At 34.4% G+C, this 22,048-nt stretch overlaps 2 protein-coding genes and 1 pseudogene across 2 annotated transcripts; all 3 read right to left on the bottom strand.

Annotated features, from left to right (window-relative positions):
- Positions 1–2,941: 2,941 nt before the first annotated feature.
- On the bottom strand, positions 2,942–5,820 carry LOC108194425 (cytochrome P450 CYP71D313-like; annotated as a pseudogene).
- A 644-nt stretch (positions 5,821–6,464) lies between these two features.
- Positions 6,465–8,563, bottom strand: LOC108194229 (cytochrome P450 CYP71D312). The gene is made up of 2 exons (XM_017361163.2): positions 7,595–8,563; positions 6,465–7,296 (listed from the first exon to the last, which is right to left on the bottom strand). Exons 1-2 carry the CDS (start codon positions 8,489–8,491, stop codon positions 6,673–6,675), a joined length of 1,521 nt encoding a protein of 506 aa, XP_017216652.1. The 5' UTR covers positions 8,492–8,563; the 3' UTR covers positions 6,465–6,672.
- A 4,990-nt stretch (positions 8,564–13,553) lies between these two features.
- LOC108194228 (cytochrome P450 CYP71D312) lies at positions 13,554–15,475 on the bottom strand. The gene is made up of 2 exons (XM_017361162.2): positions 14,516–15,475; positions 13,554–14,412 (listed from the first exon to the last, which is right to left on the bottom strand). Exons 1-2 carry the CDS (start codon positions 15,410–15,412, stop codon positions 13,789–13,791), a joined length of 1,521 nt encoding a protein of 506 aa, XP_017216651.1. The 5' UTR covers positions 15,413–15,475; the 3' UTR covers positions 13,554–13,788.
- Positions 15,476–22,048: the final 6,573 nt, after the last annotated feature.

Raw genomic sequence — 22,048 nt, 5'->3', positions numbered from 1 at the left:
ATTATGCGAGTCTCAGTAAGCCGTATACATTTAGCATTGAGGTTCAGTTCGGACTTCGACGCATTTTATAGATTATTTTAAAAAAAATTTAATGGAAAACATAGTATTCTAATATTTATTCATGAACTAAAATTTTATAAATAAATGATTGAATTAAATATTATAAAAATCTTCAAAAGTTATCCGAAAAACTAAAATTTTCTTATAAAAAATTAGCGGGAGTGAGGAGCATACAATTAAGGCTAAAACACACAACATCCATTAAAGTTTATAACAATATGCATGTTAACCCTCAAAGTTCAAAACTGTCCGGTTCAGCCACCGAAGTTACAAGAATGTAACTAGTAGCCACATGAGACAGAGAGTACATGACACACTCCTTGCCTGAGAGTACACTGACAGATACTCCGCAGTCCGCAGACCGCACAGATGCATGTACCTTTCCCTTTTCCTTTCACCGTGACCGTGTTATAGCTTCCATAGCAACACCCATTATTCTTTTAAAACATGCACCCAATATTATTCATTAATAAAGTTTTTGAGAGCGCCTTTAGTATATTTTTGGTATATTTTTATGTTAGTATTTTATTTTAAATTTAAGTATTATTTATCAAATTATTTTTTGAGCCTCTTGTATTGATTTGTTAAATAATTTTAGTAAAATAAATAATATATAATTTTTATTTCTTATCATAAATTATATATTATAATAATTATTTATTTTTTGTGTTAAATAAATTAATATTTTAACATAAAAAATAAATAAAGTTCGACGATGTACATGTATTGTTAAAGGTTTTTCGTTTCAAGTTCTAATTAAATTTAAAATAAAACATATTTATGTAGTATGTATCTTATTATTAAAAAGTGCCCATATTTAAATTCACGCATGACCCCTTTTTTATAGAGCCGGATATGCCAATAGTCATAAATATCCTTCTTAAATAATATTTTAGTTCATAATCCGTGTTATACTTTATGTGATTTATAATATTTATTATTTTGTTAAAATAATTTTAATATATTTTTAATGAAAAGGTCATTCAAGAATAACATATATTTTTTAGCAAAAAGATTTTATAACTAAAAAGTAAATGTGTTTGATTTTATAATTATAAAATAAACGTGTTTGATTTAAAATAAAATCATCGAATGTGTTAAATTAATTTTTTTATTTATTATAAATTATAATAATGATTAACTTATAAATTGAATGTTACGATATTCTCTTAGGACCAAGCTTGATGCTTTTATTCTATTGTACAGATAATATATGCTGCAGGATTTTGCAAAATAAAAACAAAAAATCTACACACAAATTTCAAATGTATGCAACTTCAATCATAATAATATATTATATACTGTATTGTATTAATAAGAAGAACCGATCGAGAAACACAGCTTCCCCGACCATCTTCCCAGGGCAACGTCCTACACAGGCACTGCTAATCAAAGCAGCTTAGAAATTGGGACTGGATGAACACTAACATAATTTTAACTAATAAAACTGAAATAATAACTGAGATGGACTGATGGAGGAGTAAAAAGGACTGAGATGGAGGAGAAAACAACTAAGAGCATCAGATGAGTCATGCATAGTGTGGGTACTCTCAGGTAGGGAGTGTGCCATGCACTCTCTGTCTCATGTGGCTACTAGTTACATTCTTGTAACTTCGGTGGCTGAACCGGACAGTTTTGAACTTTGAGGGTTAACATGCATATTGGTGTAAACTTGAATGGCTGTTGTGTGTTTTAGGCTACAATTAATGAAAAAGGTTGTAACATACTCTAGTACAGCTCGATTTTCGATATTAATCAAAATAATGTTATTTCCCAATTATAATTAGCGCGTTGGATCTTTTCACTAGTATATTTTTCCAACGAATCTCCCTAATAACTGGATCATGTTTTTTTTAGTCACGTGGCATTTTCTTTTCTTAGAGAGCTAAATATATTAAATTTAAATTTTTATACACACGTGATCTTTTTTACACTAAATTAACTAAATTTATAAATTTGAAACTAAAACCTGCATATTATTCTACATTATAAAAATTATTCATTTATATGCTATATATTATTATAGTTCACACAAAATAAAATCAATTTCTTTTAATAGTATTTACTTATACTTAAAAATATGACATATAGGGCCTGTTTGTTTTGTAGAAGCAGAAGCTGCTTCGCTTGACCCGTTTGTGTAAATAATTAAAAGCACTTTTAAGAAACTGAGAATGCTAGCTTCTCCCTCACAGCTTCTACTTCTTTTTCAAACACTTTATTAACTTATTTATTTCTCACTTTTACTATACTTCTTTAGTTTAAGCAAGAAGTCTTTTTTTTTTAAATTAACCCAAACGGTGATAGTTTTTAAAAATTGCTATGTCTAAGAGAAATTTCTTAAAACACATAGATTTATTGATGTACTAAAGTTCAAATAATTACACGCGTTTGACAAATAGAAATTAATTTGACTTGTTAATAATCTTTTAAAATCAAATTTCTCAAATGATTTCAAAGTAGAGTACTCTTTGGATGAATTTAAATTGAAATAATGAAGTAAATTTTAATTAAAACAAATTTCCAACACAATTAAATTTATTAAAATAATGTATGTACCTGTGTTTCAATTGTAACAATTAGTAATGTAGTATATTTTTTTGACAAAATGCAATTTCATTACTCTCTCAAATAGAGATACAATGTTTAACGTTGGCGTGGACAGATATCAAATCAAAGACGCGATCAGGGAAACACAAGCAAGCTCATGAGCAGACATATTTGCAGACCGCTTAATGAAATACAAACTCAAGTTGTTAAACTCACTGACTAATGCTCGGCACTCCTCAATGATCTTCTCAAGTCTAGCTCGCAAAGGACACACACTTCTGATCAACTGCATTATCACTAGACAATCAGACTCTATAACCACAGCCTGCCACTACATTTCTTTCGCCCAGTTTAAGGTTTCCTTAACCGCCATTGCTTCCACTAGAGTCGGGTTCATCTCCTCCAAAAATCTTCTGGTTTTAGCTAGGATCAGATGACCATCATGGTTACGAGCAATAAAGCCTATACCTAAGGCTCCTTCGTTTTCAAAAGTCGCTGCGTCCACTGTGATCTTCACTGCATTGTGATGAGGTTTTGCCCAGTAAATGGCACCGTCTCCTGTTACAGGAGGCTGAATTGGTGCCCCAATGTGTCTACTCTGGGCTACTGTTCTCTGTGAAAGATACTCCCAAGCTTTAACAACAATTTTCAAAGGACTCCATCTCTTATTACTCCACACCAAATCGTTCCTGGATCTCCAGATGGACCAACATAGAGTGATGATTTTTTCCTTGATTTGATTTGATTTTCCTCATAAAACTCTCTCCAACCAAACCGCGAAAGCTCTGACCTCTTCCGTGTTGATGTTTGGATCATGAATCTGCCAACAAAACGCTGCTACATTGCATTTTACTAAGCCATGAAAGATTGATTCTACCTCCGCATGACACACCTGGCAGATTGCATCAACCTGAATACATGCTTCGTCTGCAACATAATCTTGGTTGGTAAACATCCTGTAGCAGCTCTCCAGACCAAGTTCAACGCTTTTGGAGGGGCTTTGATGTTCCAGATTTGCTTCCAGAAACTATTATTATCAGCAGCATTCCACAGCCCTTTCTGATCTTGTAAGAGTTTATATGCATTTTTAACCGAATAAACACATATGTGTTCCAATTTCCAGAATAATATATCTCTGTTCAGATCCTAATCCACCCTTGTGTTTAAAATACATTGTTGATCTCTATCTTCAAAGATATCGTCAATCACCTCCAAGTCCCATTCCTTGGTGCCACTTTTGAACAGAGATGCCACATTTTGGTTAATGAGTGAGGGAGAGATAGTAGAGATAAAGGGATTCTCCAGACAATTCGGCCATGGTTGGTCAAGAATTTTTATTTCATGCCCCGTGCCAATCCTCCAACTTGAACCTGCTGAGATAACCTTTTTTTTCCTCCAGAATACTACGCTAGATGAAGCTAGGGCTCGAGTTCGAACTGCCAATAATTTTTTATAAGCTTAACGAGTCAAACCAAGTTTTTTAGTTGTTCGACTCGACTCAGCTCGTTAACGAGCTCGAGTTCTTAATTTCTAAATTGTGTACTAAATAGATAAAGCTAATTTTTAAAATTTGAAGAAAACAGAAATTTTATTGACCGGCTCGATATCAACTCGGTTCGGCTCTACTCGGATCGGTACGTTAAAAACTCGAACTCGACTCGGTGTTTAACGAACTCGAGTTCGAACCGAAAAAAAGATCGATAAGCTTATCGAGTTTGGCTCGACTTGGTAAAAAAAAAACTCTACTCCAACTTGAACTCGATAAAACTCGACTCAGCTCGGTTCGTTTACAGTTCCCACAGGGATAGTGTAGTGTATCCATCAATTCCACATTCTTTTCGACATTGTCGTGGGAGCAACAATGGAACTGGTGCATGTAGACGCAAGAATTCTTTCACCACAAGTTTTAAGTAATTCATTCTTGGTATATCCGTTTCATCTATTTGTTCTTTTCCTTTCCCTACTTCCCTCACTTCGGCTTACAACTTCTTCATTTCTTTCGGGTTTTTAATTAACTCAGTCTTAGTCCATTCGAGCACTGCAGAAGATGTGTCGGTTCCAGCCGTGAACATGTCCTGCAATTAAGTTAAAATGCAATGTTAATACATGAGCATAGACATCACAGTGATATTATAAACTGAATTAGTGTAAGCGTCTTTCTCGCACACACTAACAACTATTTTTTATCTAAGTGGAATATTTTGATAGATGGAAATTCGTTGTGCACTCAGGAGGCCATTAGTGAAACTTAAACTAACAGAAATTCACCACCTAACTAAATAGGCGCACACTAGAAAATATGTTAGTGTAAAATGGATTTGAAGTTACGTAAACTTACCAAAAAAACGCCTGGTTAATTCTCAAAAGAACATCGACTAATCTTCATCTTCAGCGGTAACTTCAGATCCTTCTTTCCTGTTACTCAATTTCTGTTCATGCTCCTTGTCTCCTTGATAATATAATCAAAGAAACCATCAACCTTCGGTCTGATCTTATCCACGGCACGTTTCATCCCAGTAAGCAGAGGAAGAAATTTTATTGACCCAAACATATCAGCCATAAAAAATCCGAAACCAAGTTGAGCAATCTCCTCAACACATTCCACAAGCTCATCTTAGTACTTGCATTTCTCTCCAATTGTAGACCTGCAAACAATTGCATTGGACAATGTCGAGACCAGGTGACTAATATTAACTGATGATCCTGATCGCGACAATGATTTGATTTATTGATACAGCTGCCATGTCTCATCCTGCCTGATGAAACGGAAGGACTTCACTTTGTGTGCACTCAAAAGTTCCGCTGTACAAATTTTTCGCATTTGTCTCCAGTAATCACCGTAGAGAGCCAAGACTATGTCACGGAAATTTGCCAGAAGAATAGTGCCGAATACAATTCTGGCCTGTTAGCGGATGCCAGATGATTCGTTTTCAGCACTTCTTTCGCAACTCTTGAATCTAAACTAACAATTGCCGATATTTCACCGAGCTGCAGGTGCATGACAGGTCCGCACTTTTGTGCTAATTCTCTGAGAGCTAGATGCCGGATTTTTCCAGCAACTTGGTGAATATATCCTATGATTGGTAGCTTCCGTGGTCCGGGAGGGAGATTAGATTTCTATTTTCATTTCGAATTTTTGAATAAAAAAACGAAAAATATGCCGAGTATGAGAGAAGATATATATAATGGGAAAGGGGGTAAAAGTTCCATTTCTAAACATTTCAGATGATGCAAAGAAGAAATAGATGTAAGATTGATATTGTTGAATGTGATAAAGTGAAATCTTTCTTACAGCTCGAGGCTTGTTATGATTTATGTATCTGAATTATTTAATTGCATATGATCTCAGGGTATCTGATCTTAAAAAGCTTCAAATCTTGAATATCAATTCAAAAATAGGTTGATGTATGCTGACACAAGTACAACAGTTTGTATAATACAAAATTCATCACTGAGGCTCAAAAAATAGTTTCCGAACTAAATGAACCGAGTTTGAGACTGCTGACAGAAAACTCAGATTCAGATTCTTCTAGTATACAAATGGAATTGAAGATTTCTATTTATGTTTGCTAACGACCATGTTAATTTGCAACCCTGCTTTCTAGGGTTGATAAATAATCGATTCATGTTAGTATAGTGTTTTATGCTTGTTTGGTAATCGCCTGAGATTTGATGCTCATAAAATTGAGAATCATGTCCAACTCAAAGATACAATTATTGCAAATCTTTCTGAAGATCAGTTGAATCTTTCAATCTTGATCAGTAACAACAGATTCTTGATACCTGTTCAAATAATTGTAATTTTTAGATAATACATACATGTGTTAGCATGTTGAACTTTAACATATCAAAACTTACCAAAAAATCTAAACTCATTTATTTCTTTAACATAATTGGAGACAATTACAAATCTTTCGTACACACACACACATTCATTACAGCACACATTCTATTAATTAAAGAGTTTTAAAAGACTGCGTGTCGTTGGACAACATAAACAAGCCCTCTCGGCTCTCGAGTAAAACAATCGAATCATGAAACGGTGATATCGACTTCTTTGGTTCATTCTTCGATTTTAGAAATGTGAGGACTGGCATTCAAAAACAAGCTGTTCTTTCGTTTAGTAGTTGCTCCGAAAGTTTCATCCATGTCCAAATCCTCCGGTTTCATTCCATCAGGAAGAGTCCAGTCGAAGTGATAGAGTAGTTGCGCCAGAGGAAGCTCAATGCTAGCAATCCCGAATGAGATTCCTGCGCACATCCTTCGTCCAGCACCGAAAGGAATAAACTCGAAGTTGGCTCCAATGTAATCAACTGAGCTTCCATCAAATCTTTCCGGAATGAAGCTGTCAGCATCAACCCATTGCCCGGGGTCTCTTCCAATAGCCCACGCATTTACCATCACTTTGGTCCCAACCGGAATAGTATATCCATCAATTTCGCATTCTTTTCTGCATTCTCTAGGGAGTAGTAGGGGAACCGGGGGATGTAAGCGTAGCGTTTCCTTGATCACTAGCTTTAGATAACTCAAGCCTTGGATGTCAGTTTCGCGGATACTTTCCTTTCCCTTTAAGGCGTTTCTCAGCTCATCTTGTGCCTTTTTCATCACGCTTGGCTTTTTCATCAGCTCTGACATTGCCCATTCTAGCACTGCTGAAGACGTGTCAGTCCCCGCGGTGAACATGTCCTGTACACATTAAAAAGAACCGTAAGCTAAAAGATTTATAATAGAAAAAATAAACAAAATTTAAAGCACTAGATCAATTTCAAAAAGGGTTTGTCTAGTCTGTGTCATGTCACATGCTAAACAATAAATTTTATATGTTTGGGTCATTTTGATCGGTGTGGTTATTGTATAGGGGTCCACCATTATTAAGGAATATGAGCCAATCAAAATGAGTTAAACTTTTAAATTTAATGCTTAGCATGTGTCATGGCCACACACAAGAAAAACCGTTTCAAAAATAGGAAATGGCATTACTAACCAGAACGATGCCTTGGATGTCGTTGGAAGTGACTGGAAATTCGAGTTGCAGACTGTCGTTAATCCTCAACAAAATATCAACAAGGTCCTCATCCTCTGCATCAAGCTTGGTTCCTTGATTCTTTCTACTAGCCAACTTCTCCTTATGTTCATTGATTATGTAATCAAATATATGATCAAGCTCTCGACGAACCTTCTTAAGTGCAGGCTTCATTCCACTCAGAACCGGAAAAACTAGCGCAGAAGGAAACAAATCAGCCATAAAAAAACCAGCACCCCAGTAAGCTATATTCTCTGTAGCCTCAATGAGTTCATGTTGGTACTTGCATCTCTTTCCAATTGTAGACCTGCAAGTTATCGAGTTTGCCAAATTAGAGACCTTCTCGCTCACATTAACCGCAGACCCTGACGCTGATTGAATGGATTGAATAAGGTCCCGCGCCTCCTCTTCCCTTATATTTCTAAAAGATTTCACTTTATTAGCACTCAGAAGCTCCAAGGTACAGATTTTTCGAAACTGTCTCCAGTGTTCACCATACCGCGCCAAGACAATGTCTCTGCAATTCGACAAAATAATGTTGCCAAGCAGAAGCGTTGGCCGGTCAGCAAAACAGAGGTCATGAGTCTTGAGAACTTCTTTAGCGACTCTCGGGTTCGATACAACGACAGCAGAGACCTCACCGAGCTGGAGGTGCATGAGGGGGCCGTGAGTTTTCGATAAATTGTAGAGACTGCGGTGAGGGAGTGCGCCAGTGACTTGTAACAAGTTGCCTAGTATGGGAAGCCTGAATGGCCCTGGAGGGAGTTTCTTCGATTTTCGGAACAATTTTTTCAGGAGATTGAGAAGCATGAAAGAAATGACCATGAACGTAAGAATGGGGACAATCTGGATAGCCATTTGGTACCTAGATAATATGATTTTTTTTTTCTTGTTTTGATGTTGCGATTTGAAATGTGGTTGATGATATTATTTTTGGCGCAGTGCATGTTCAATTTATAGGCTTCAGCCGTTCCGCGTACGTGCTGGTGGCTCCTGAATACGCAAGGAAGGAGAGTTAAACTGGTGCAGAAATCGTTGTATAAATTTTAAACATGAAAAGGATGATTTAGTTTTTTAATTTATTTTGAGGAAGCGTTGAAAGTCCTGGTCTTTCTTTCTGTGTTTTATTATAAAAAGGGTGGAATCAAGAAGACTAGCCTATATTAAAATCATGTTCCAGTTCAAAAATGAAAAATCGTATGATAAAGTCATATGTTGTTTTCAAAATTCGGTGATTAGTTGAACCTGGTTGAATTTGAACACGGGTGTAAATGGGTCGAATAGTTCGTGAGATGCTCGAGCTCGGCTCGTAAAATTTTTGAATTCAGCTCGAAAATAATTGAGTCAAACTCGAACTCGAACTCGAGCTATTCAAATAATTTACCGAGCCGAGTTCGAGCTTCATATTACTCAGTTCGTGAGTTTCGCGAGCCTAATTGAGCATGTATTATTATAGTTATTTTTATATTATTTCCAAATTACTACATAAAATATTTAATTTTTATATCTTTTTATATATTTAATCGGATCGAACTTGAGTCGAACCCGATCATGTTTCAAGTTTTTGTTAATATTTGATGACATCATTCGAGCTTTCGAGTCGAACTCGAGCCTATCGAACTTTGACGAGCCGAGCTTCGAACTTAAAATTAAAGACTCGGTCAAACTCGTGCTCGAGTTGAACCCGAACTTCTTAGTCGAGCTCGAGCCGAGCGTGGCAGTACTGTTCGACTCGGCACGGCTCGATGATTACACCCCTAAATTTGAATACTTAGTGAAAAAAATTATGATATCGTATTTCTTTTCAATTGATGGTTCAGTCACCGGATAATAATATATATTATTTTATTTAATTAGTTAGAACAAGTCTAATAATTATGTTAAAATAGATTATTATTATAATTTGAAATCAAAAAATAATTTTTGATACTAAATTAACAATATTTCTCCCATATTTGGTACTATATCTTATTCCAAAATTAATCCATTTTTCAGGTATCACACTTTTTTAATTATTAATTAAATTTTTCAGGATTACTTTGCATTAAGAACCCTGCTATTTTCTTTAAATAGCATTGCACTTGTTTTGGGTGTAATTAAATACAGAACAGTTCCTTCAAAAAAAAATACAGAACAGTTGTACCAACGTAATGACTACGTATATACATAGCTGGAAGAGGTAGTATTCGGCGAAGATGTACGCAAAACTTCAGTATGAAGCATGCACACATTTTCCAAACTTTTCGCATGGGCGGACGGCGGCTCCTTGGTCACAACCAACCCACCATAGTTTTAGTTTTCAGTTCAGTTGTTTTCTCATATATGATAGTCAGATTATATTTCTTCAAAGTGCACTTGAAAACATTTGTTTTATTACTATTGTGAAGGTTCTATATTGACTGCCCAAATTTCTGTTCTCAGATATATGGAAGAATTTGACAGTCGTAAGTGGTTGCTCCTCAAAACAGAATAGAATATGCGAGCCTTGACTCTTGACGGCTCACTTGTATAAATATTGAATCATCGTTATAACATATGTGTAGGGATACTAATCATGTCGGATTTGTTTGGATTTCATGAAATTCATATCTAATTCATTATATTTGGGGTCGGATTGGATTCGGATTGAGATATTAAACGGTAAATCCAAATCCAAATCGTCAGGTTTTTCCGGGTCTCGAATCAGATTGGGATTTCAATCGGATATCTTAAAACAAATTAAAAATAATAAGATTATAAACATGTCTAAATTATGATAATTAAGTGTGTTTTTTTCAAAATTAGGATTATTGGATTGTTTAATATACAAAAATATACACTTAAACCATATTAATTATCATTATTGACAATGGTTTAATTTATCGGTTATAATAACCCTATATAAAATATACTTATGCTTGAACTATGAGATGGAAATAGTGGATCAAATTTTTTTAAATTAATCGTATTTAATAAATTTTTCAAATATATTAAAAGTTATTGCATACCAAATTAACAATCGATTAATTGAGACATCAACAATTTAATATACAACATTAAATAGATCATTTCAAATTTCATATTTACTGACTATGATAACTTGAACATTGTATAATGCTAAAGAAAAATAAAAAATTTTAAATATTAAATAATATATATCACGATGTATAATATAAAAAAACTATGAATAATAAATTATAAATTATATATAAAATATATACCATAATGAATACATAAAAATAGGGAGATGTTCAAAGAGACAGGAAACTAACAAGAGAACTGAGACACGATTGTAACACCCTAGTCCCACATTGAGAAGTGTGGAGACTTTAGTTCAGTTTATAAGCATAAGTACTACTACTACCAATTACACCAACAAATCATGATCTTTTAGGGACCTGTGGTGGACTTGTGATTTACCCAAGTCGCTACAGTTGGGGCAGTTTATTTTCGGTTTATTTTCGAATTCGAAATTCGGGACTTGACCCGATTTTTGGAAAAAACTCGGGATTTGATCCAGGTTGTCACATATGGTATTCAAAGCCAGCTCTCGAAAACTTGATTAGTCAAGTTGCCAAAGGTGGGGACACGAAGGCTGGTGATATTATCCCGCAATGAATAGAGATCCAGAGACGGGACACGAAGCCAGCCGGTACCACAATAGCTAGATAGGTGCGATATGGGCGTATGGGCTACTACCAATTGCACCAACAAATCATGATCTTTTGGGGGGCCTGTGGTGGGCTTGTGATTTACCCAAGTTGTTGCAGTTAATTCAGTTTATTTTCGGCTTATTTTCAGATTCGGAATTCGGGACTTGACCCGATTTTCGGAAAAACTTGGAATTTGACCCGGTTTGTCATACCCTGATCTCTATTATTGATTCTCTTTTGATCTTGTTGTCTATATTTTATACATACATGCTAATATTCTCTTTGTTAAACTCGAGTGGTAGTATATTATATTTTAAAAATACGTATATATACACATCAATCACACGATTTTTTTAATTGTACTTCCTTAAATAAAAAGATTAAATCATTATTACCATCTTACAAGTCCATATAATATATTATTCAAATTGTTTCTATGTATTTTGAGATCTTTGAAATCCTTCCACATTAATGATACGTATTGAGATCTCAAAATACAAATTATATATACATCGATGATACATATTGTACATTAATTTTACCATTTTCAAATAGATTATATGAAGATTGGGTGCACTATTAACATAAATTAAAAATTCAACAATTAATATATTACCATAAATTACATTAAAAACTCGATTCAGATTTGTTTAATAACTGAAAATTTGGTTCTTTTATGTTTGCTAAGAGCATCTCCAACCATCTAAAACCCTTGGATAAAAGGTGAGTTGGCATACCTAAAATAAAAAATTTTAGCCAACAGCTCCAAAAACTCAACTCCAACCATGCTCATCTGTTGTCTATATATTTAGCCAACCTCCTATGGATGGCTAAATTTGTCGAACCTCTACAGGTCTGTAAGAAAATCTGTAGGAAGATTGTACATCATCTATTACCATATTGAACTGATATATTCTATTTTAACAATTTAAAATATTAATAACATACTATTTTTAAATTATAGCGAACCAATATAGCCAGTACCATTGAAGCAAAATGTCTTACAGGTTCAGCAAATTTTACATAATGTCTTACAGGTCCAATTTAGCCAGCGATTATAGCCAACGCGGTTGGAGATGCTCTAATGACAATTTTAATTTGCAATTCCCTACTTTCTAAGGGTTGGTAAATAATCGATTAATGTTAAGGGTTGTAATAGTGTTTATGCATGTTTGTTAATCGCCTGAGATTTTTAAAATTAAGGATCAAGTCCGACTCAAAGATAAAATTATTGCAAATCTTGCTAAAGATCAGTTGAAGTATTTCAATCTTGAATAGTAACAGCAGATTCTTTTTTTGACACAAAAGTGTTAATCTAATAACAAAAAAATATAGGACATCTAGACGAATGATCAAGTCGAACAAATAACTAGTAAATTGCAATCGCCTGTTTTTATAAACACACAGATAAACGATATAGAGCTCTCGTTTGAGTTATCGATCAGAATTGCGATTTCATACAAAATTTCATCATCAATATAAGACTCCCGCTTACAATTAAGAAGCGAAAACAGAACTCTCACTAGGAAGAGAAGATACCTGAAAGTACAAGTCGAAAAACGAAATAAAATTAGCAAACTGAAAAGAAATCAAAAAAAAAGAAAAAATTAGATCTAATAGTCGAAGTCACAAGATAGACGATAAACTCTCCAATCCGATAAGCTCCGCTCGCATAGAATAAAAAGTAAATCGAAAACTCTTATGATATAGATCCAGAAAAACAAGCCAAACCTGATCAAAAAGATAGAAATTCTTCTTCAAAGAGAAAGATTATTGAAGGAAACAAATCGAAAAATACAGATAAAAGAGTTTGGGACTTTCCACCAGGGAAAATCGATGAAAGCTACTTCAAGGGCAGAGAGAATATAAGGTTCGTAAGGGAGAGGCTTTCTGTAACAGCAGATTCTAAGTAATTTAAAATTTTAGGTAATACATGTGTTAGAGCATCTTCAACCATGAAGAGCCTTTAGCTAAAAACCGATTTGGCATAAAAAAAAAACACACTTCAACCACACCCACCCTTTAGCTATAATTATAGCCAACCTCCTATGAATAGATTATATTTTTCAAACCTATATAGATTTATAAAAAATCTGTAGAAAGATTACATTTTATTTATTATCATATTAAACTGATATATTCTATTTATAAGAATTTAAATATTAATAATATATTTTTTTTAAATTATAAATACTCAATATAGCTAATACCATTAAATTTAAATGTCTTTCATGGTTCAGTAAATTTTACCTAATATCCTACATGTCCAGTTTAGCCCACGAGTATAGTTAACACCGTTAAGAGATGATCTTGGCACGTTGAACTTTAACATACCAAAAATATCTATACTCATCTATTTCTTTAACAGAATCAGAAACAATTACAAATCTTTGGCGGGCGCGCACACGTTTAATCAATTAAAGAGTTCTAAAAGACTGCATGTCCTTAGACAACATAAACAAACCCTCTCGGCTCTCCAGTAAAAACAATCCAATCATGAAAGGGTGATATCGACTTCTTTGGTCACTCTTCGATGCTAGAAATGTGAGGACTGGCATTCAAAAACAAGCTGTTCTTTCGTTTCGTAGTAGCTCCAAAAGTTTCATCCATGTCCAAATCCTCCGGCTTCATTCCATCAGGAAGAGTCCAGTCGAAGTGATAGAGCAGCTGCGCCAGAGGAAGCTCAATGCTAGCAATCCCGAACGAGATTCCTGCGCACATCCTTCGTCCAGCACCAAAAGGAATAAACTCGAAGTTGGCTCCAATGTAATCAACTGAGCTTCCATCAAATCTTTCAGGAATGAAACTGTCAGCATCAACCCATTGCCCGGGGTCTCTTCCAATAGCCCACGCATTTACCATGACTTTGGTCCCAACTGGAATAGTATATCCATCAATTTCGCATTCTTTTCTGCATTCTCTAGGGAGTAGCAGGGGAACCGGGGGATGTAAGCGTAGCGTTTCCTTGATCACTAGCTTTAGATAACTCAAGCCTTGGATATCAGTTTCGCGGATACTTTCCTTTCCTTTTAAGGCGGTTCTCAGCTCATCTTGTGCCTTTTTCATCGCGCTTGGCTTTTTCATCAGCTCTGACATTGCCCATTCTAGCACTGCTGAAGACGTGTCAGTCCCCGCGGTGAACATATCCTGTTAACATTAATAAGAACCGTAAGCTAAAAGATTTATACAGAATAAATGAACAAAATTTAAAGAACTATAACAATTCAAAATAGGAAATGGCATTACTAACCAAAACGATGCCTTGGATGTCGTTGGAAGTGACAGGAAATTCGAGTTGCAGACTGTCGTTAATCCTCAACAAAATATCAACAAGGTCTTCATCCTCTGCCTCAAGCTTGGTTCCTTGATTCTTCCTACTAGCCAACTTCTCCTTATGTTCATTTATTATGTAATCAAATATATGATCAAGCTCTCGACGAACCTTCTTAAGTGCAGGCTTCATTCCACTCAGAACTGGAAAAACCAGCGCAGAAGGAAACAAATCAGCCATAAAAAAACCCGCGCCCCAGTAAGCTATATTCTCCGTAGCCTCAATGAGTTCATGTTGGTACTTGCATCTCTTTCCAATTGTAGACCTGCAAGTTATCGAGTTTGCCAAATTAGAGACCTTCTCGCTCACATTAACCGCAGACCCTGACGCTGATTGAATGGATTGGATAAGGTCCCGCGCCTCCTCTTCCCTTATATTTCTAAAAGATTTCACTTTATTAGCACTCAAGAGCTCCAAGGTACAGATTTTTCGAAACTGCCTCCAGTGCTCACCATACCGCGCCAAGACAATGTCTCTGCAATTCGACAAAATAATGTTGCCTAGCAGAAGCGTTGGACGGTCAGCAAAGCAGAGATCATGAGTCTTGAGAACTTCTTTAGCTACTCTCGGGTTCGATACAACCACAGCAGAGACCTCACCGAGCTGGAGGTGCATGAGGGGGCCGTGAGTTTTCGATAAATTGTAGAGACTGCGGTGAGGGAGTGCGCCAGTGACTTGTAACAAGTTGCCTAGTATGGGAAGCCTGAATGGCCCTGGAGGAAGTTTCTTCGATTTTCGAAACAATTTTTTGAGTAGATTGAGAAGCATGAAGGAAATGACCATGAACATAGCAATGGGGACAATCTGGATAGCCATTTGGTACCTAGATAATATGATCCTTTTTTTTCTTGTTTTGATGTTGTGATTTGAAATGTGGTTGATGATATTATTTTGACGCAGTACATGTTCAATTTATAGGCATCAGCGAACGTGCCGGTGGCTCCTGAAAACGCAAGGAAGAAGAGTTACCCTGATGCAGAAATCGTTGTTTAAATTTAAAACATGAAAAGGATGATTTAGTTTTTTATGTTGAGGATGCCACGGTTGAAAGTCCTGGTCTGTCTTTCTTTCTGTGTTTTATTATAGAAAGGGTGGACTGAGGAAGACCAACTGTGCTAAAATTCCAATTCAAAATTTTGATGATAAAGTCATATGTTGTTTTTAAAATTCGGTAATTCGGTGCTTCTTTTTATTTGAACTTGATTTAATTCGAATAGTCAGTTGAAATAGTATTTGTTTTCTATTTTTTCCGGTCACGGGCTCTTTTCTAAAAGTCGGTGATTAATCACATATTTGAGCTCTGTTCCGTAAGTCGCAATACTAATTAAATCTCCGATTAATTGCCGATCAATCCGATTAATCCCCGATCAATTCAATTAATCTCTAATTAATCTTTTTTCCGTGACTTCACCGATTAAGTCTGATTCTTGTTTTCTACAACACTACTCACGGACAATAAATATGTTATTTTATTTTATTTAGTTAGTCAGAGTAAGTCCAATAATTATGTTCAAATAAATGTAATTATCGTTATAATTTAAAATAAAATATGATTTTTAATACTAAATTAAAAACATATTTGCAATGATCTATGTTTTATCTTATTTAAAATCTAACTTATTTTTTAATTGCCTCACACTTTTAACTATAAATTAACTTTCAATATAATTTTCATGAAGGACCTTACTATAATCATTTTTAGTGTGTTAGACAATTATAATTTCTTTTTTTTTTTTAACGTAGGAACCCGCAGCAGCTACCCTTCGGGTGCGCACTGGGTAAACCCACGAGCTCACGCAATAGCCTGCAAACTACGTGAACCAAGGTAAACCGCACTAAGCGCGGCGATCTGTTCGTATAAACTAGAACAAAGTATAAAATTATTTTATTCAGTAGATCTTTAGACTATAAGCATAACAGAACATCATTGAATTAAATTTTCTCTTTGAATATCTTTAACTAATGTCTTGAAAATGCTAATTCAACTAAGTTTTAGATGAGTCAAGTTTTGAAAATAAAAATTATGGAGATAAATTTAAAAATTTATCATTAAATTTAATTTAAAAACGTAAATGAACATTTAAACAGAAATATTTTTTTTTAAAATGAACATGTAAAAGGTAAAGGAGAGTGAACGTAACAGTTATATAAACTTTTGAGAAGAAAATTTCTCTTAAATATAAGTAGCCAAATAACTCCATTAGTATGAAATTTTTTGGGGGAGTCCGAAAAGAAATCCGTGCAGGCTTGGACCCCAGAACTGACAATACTCCTTCCGCTTCAATTTACATGTCCACTTTCAAGAAAAAAATTAGTTTCAAATGATTTGTCCACTTCAACTTTCAATGCAAAATCATATTTCCAAAGTCGATTCTACTCCACATATCTTTAATTTATATTTCCTAGAATCTCATTCGATATATTATATGATCATTTAATGTAATTAATTTATAAACATTCACTTTTCTTAAACTGTGTGATTTTTTAAAAGTGGGCATCTAATTTGAAACGGAGGGAGTATCATACTAATGTGGAGTTAACGAATGTTGGCGGTCCAATGAATGGTATCACAGTCGGTGGTTAAGAAGTTGATTTTGGGGTTGCAGGCTGCAGTTGTGTGACGACATAGGCTCTTGGACTACTCGTGTCGAATGTCTTTCCGACAATAACACATCGTAAAGATAAAAAATGATTTATTGAATATAAACATCCAAAAAACTTCATTAGTGAGGCCGATTAGAGGAAGGGCGAAAACAATGTACAGACTTGGACACAGTCCACACCAATAATATCATACTCACATGGAGTTACAAACGATATGACCACGTATATAATAAGCTGGAAGAGGTAGTATTTGTTAAGATGCATGCAAAACTATAGTATGAAGCATGCACACATGTTTCAAACTTTTCGCATGGGCGGACGGCGGCTCCTTGCTCACACCCAACCCACCATAGTTTTAGTTTTCAGTTCAGTTGTTTTCTGATATAAATGATAGTCAGATTATATTTCTTCAAAGTGCACTTGAAAATACATTTTTCTATTACCAGTATGAAGGTTCCATATTGACTGCCCACATTTCTATTCTCAGATATGCCAGTTAGATCTCACTCTGAAGAATTTGACAGTCGTATGTGGTTGCTACTCAAAACAAAATAGAATATGCGAGCCTTGACGGCTCACTTAAATAAATATTTAATATTGAATCATCGTTGTAACTTATTTGACTCATCCGATTCATTGGGTTGTTTCGCGGCTATGTTTTTTATTATTTTCTAGTGACCTGAATTCCATCTCACTGCGACGAACGTTATAACAATACAAAATGTTTCTATTTTAGTTATTTGATATGGATTAATTCCGGCAAAAATACGTGAATATTGAGACTTCTATAGCTGGCTGTCTTTTGCTGAGGAACTCCTTTTAAGTCTCAGTATCACTCTTTCAAACTTCAAGTGCATTTTTTTGCCAGGTTAAATTTTTCTGATGTAAGCACTACTGGCTATTCAACTTTCATTGACAACATATTACTAGGGTCACGCTTAAGAGAGAATCAATGATTAAAATAGAGTCACGCTTAAGAGAGAATCAATGGTTAAAATAGAATCATGCAATCACTAAAGTTTTGTTGCAGAACCCTAAATTTCAAAGTAAACATTTCAATTATACTTTTCCGTAGCATTTTCTATTAATCCTCCCTGCTGCTTATATCCTCATCTGAACCTTTTCCTATAAACGCAGAACCAAGATTTTGGAATAATTGGGACTTAAATTAAATATCTCCAATCTTCGAATGTTGGTTACGGTCTAAAATAAATTAAATTGCTTCTCATTTTTAACTAAAAATTTGATTAATTTTCTCCATCATACATTGTAGAATCCTGCCTTGTTTGCTTGAAAAGAGCAAACTATTTGGATCGCCATCCTCATCATATCTCATGACAAGTTATTTACCATATCATTATATCATGGAACAAAAATAAAGAAGAACCACTTAACAATCGGCGATAAATAATTATTCCACCTTTGCAAACTTTAGTTGCAAATATGCACTGGATATAACTTGCATTCTTGCAAGGCCCCAGGCTTTGTCAGATATTTACTCCATCCTTCCCATAATTCTTGGCTTGTTTGATTTTTTATGTTCAAACTGACAAAACTTTGATTACAAATTACATGTGATTCTATAAAATATGCATAATTTTATTACGTAAAATATATTTTTTAATGTTATAATTTTTATGATTGTTCTTAATCATATTATATATGTAATTTGTGGTCAAAGTTTGGTCAATTTAACCATCAAAAGTCAAACAAACCAAAAATTATGGGACAGAGGGAGTATTATTTAGAATGACAAAACAATTTAGATGATTAAATGTGAATAATTGTGTTGCATTTTTGTTGTGTACAGTATTGTAAACTCTCATAGTAAAATTCGTTGTTGCATACGATTGACTCGTCTAGAGCCAGATCAAATAAAAAAGTTATGTGCAACAAAGCCATCGCTAGGGATTCGGAATGAAGATTTGAGGGTGATTTTTCGGCTTTTAAGTTGCAAGCCTGAGGAAAATCAATCTTAGAATTATGAGCAGATGTGCAAGATACCGGGTATGTTTGTCTGATGATAATAAGAACTTATTTTAAGAAAAAGAATTCATATATTTACATCAAGTATGAAATCTTAACAGCCGTTTGACCTTCCTCAATCACAAAAATAAGTTACAACTCAATTTTGAAAAATAAGATAAATTAAACAGGGTCATAATTGATTTTCTCATATGTTCGATCTTCAATTAAAAATCCTCATAAATATTTTCTATGATTTCCAAACTAAGGGGCTAAGAGCAACTCCACCAGCATCTTAGCACATTCCTTAAATATAATATAAAATATTGGATCATAATGATTTAAGATAATAATAGCTATTCTCAACTCCAACAATATTCCTTATATTCATTTCTTATATACTATTTTATTATTAAAAGTTACCATTATTACAATAGGTGAAGAGAGAGAACATGTTTGTTTTCAAAATTTATTATAAAATAAGATTTGGGAGAGGATCGAGGTTAACTAAAGATAAGGCATGGCTAATAGATCTTAGTGATTTAGGGAATCACTAGGATACTATTGGAGTAGATTATTTTCTTATATACCTTATATTTTGGTTTAAGACTCCAAATAGCTAAGCTATTGGAGTTGCTCCAAGATCGTTAATGTCATACATGAACTATGACCAGGTATTTAGAGTATCTCCAACCATCTAAACCCCTTGGCTAAAAAATGAGTTGGCATACTTAAAATAAAAAGATATAGCCAACAGCTTCAAAAACTGAACTCCAACCATGATCAGCTGTTATCTATAAATTTAGCCAACCTCCTATGGATGGCTAAATTTGTCGAACCTCTACAGGTCTGTAAGAAAATCTGTAGGAAGATTGTACATCATTTATTACCATATTGAACTAATATATTCTATTTTAATAATTTAAAATATTAATAACATACTATTTTTAAATTATAGCCAGCCAATATAGCCAGTACCATTGAAGCAAAATGTCCTACAGGTTCAGCAAATTTTACATAATGTCTTACAGGTCCAATTTAGCCAACGATTATAGCCAACGCCGTTGGAGATGCTCTTAGCGCACGGCGTTGCCAAATAAAAGATGATAAGACCCGCTGTATATGTTCTTTCATTCGATAAGAATCTCAAGACTAGCTCTACAGGTAGATTTCCCAATATAAGAGGAGTCGCCTTTCAGGAAATTGTGGAAATCATTTGATATCCTCCGTCTTTATCTCAACTGTATAGCGAAATACTTTAAACATGACAAACATTCGATTAAAATTTGAGAAATTCTTCATAAAAACAAATATGATCTATCATGTCTTTAATTTACGTGAACATGTTCTCGAGATCCTCCATCTTTAATTAACTCGACTAACCTATAGCTCGATTGTACTATAAACATAATAGATATTTAATTAAAGTTTGAGAAACTCTCAACAAAAGCAAAACACGATCTAACACGTTTTTAGTTTATGAACATAATCTTACTTTTTCGAGATCCTCCATCTACTGTAATGTGAGGTACTTTAAAGATGACAGATATTCAACTAAAATTAAGAAATTCTCAACAAACATGCAATTAAAGTTAAGAAAGTCTCAACAAAAGTTAAACACATCTTTAGTTGATGAACGTAACCTCACTGAATATGTAACAACTATTGTTGCACACGTTATAACTGAAACTAAAATTTAGAACAAGAACAAGCATTGGACAAGTCAAGAAAAGCCTAGCTACAAAAGGAGAAAAAATTAATTGACGGAGAACAGTGAGAATTTAAAGGACAGGAGTTTGTCTTGGTGCAATGAGTTTAATTGATTAGAAGATCTTCTTATATGGTTTTTAATGCTCACTAAAGTGTTGGGCCTCAACGTTAACTATTGGTAATAAGGCCCATCTGAAGAGATGGGCGGATGGGTTGATGGGATCCCAGGAGGAAAAAATAAATAAAAACATAATTCGTAACATAGCGACAGAAATACGCATAAGGAGAGCCCCAATTCCATTCCAACATTCGGCGCAGAATGCAGATAGAAGAGAGCACATATAAGTTAACCTAACGGATATAGAACAAGACAAATAATTTAGTACGATTGATTTCTGGAAAAAAATTAAAGAAAAACACCACCATAATCATAACCATAACACCCTTTCTATATATGTTCCAAACCATAACCATGTTTTTTTTTTTTAATAAAAACCATAACCATGTTTTTTTTTTTTAATAAAAACCATAACCATGTTAAAACACAAACATTTAATTTTCACCTAAGTAGATTTGTCACGGAATACTCCTTCGTCCTCTTTTATACGTCTCTTTTAATATGTTACGAAGACTAAGATATATTATTAATTCATGGGATGCCTTCGGTTCTGCAGGTCTCTTTAAAATAACTGATCTCATGGGGTCCTGATCTGATTTTTTTATTATTATTTGGATTCATATCCCTGGTCTTGGTCCTTTACTGATTTACAAGCTGGAGATGGCATAATTGATGCCTAGTCTCATCTTCCCTGAACAGGTTTTGTTCTTGACACAAGGCCATTGGTAAGATTACCATAACCGAGCAATAGTTGTTCGCATAATCGCATATTCGCATGTACATGGTACTGTTTCATTGTGGGCGGCAAAAGCACTGCTATATCAGAAGAAGGAATATTGAGGTGGAACAAACAAAACTAATCACTGTCCTGGAGCACAATAGAATAGCCGAAGATCATAAACGTGTCCGAGACCTTGAAATGTTGGAACAGATAAAGCAGGTCAAGATAGAACAACCAGTATTTGAATGTTCTGTATAAACTTTAATAATGTCTAAGACATGAATTACTAAGAAAAGCCACAAAGTTGTCCGAAATGTTTATCATCAAGATTCAA

This window comes from Daucus carota, chromosome 7, assembly GCF_001625215.2.
Source record: "Daucus carota subsp. sativus chromosome 7, DH1 v3.0, whole genome shotgun sequence".
In the NCBI taxonomy this organism is placed as follows: domain Eukaryota; kingdom Viridiplantae; phylum Streptophyta; class Magnoliopsida; order Apiales; family Apiaceae; genus Daucus; species Daucus carota.
Note: the sequence above shows the minus strand (reverse complement) of the source record. Positions and strands in the feature narration are given on the sequence as shown.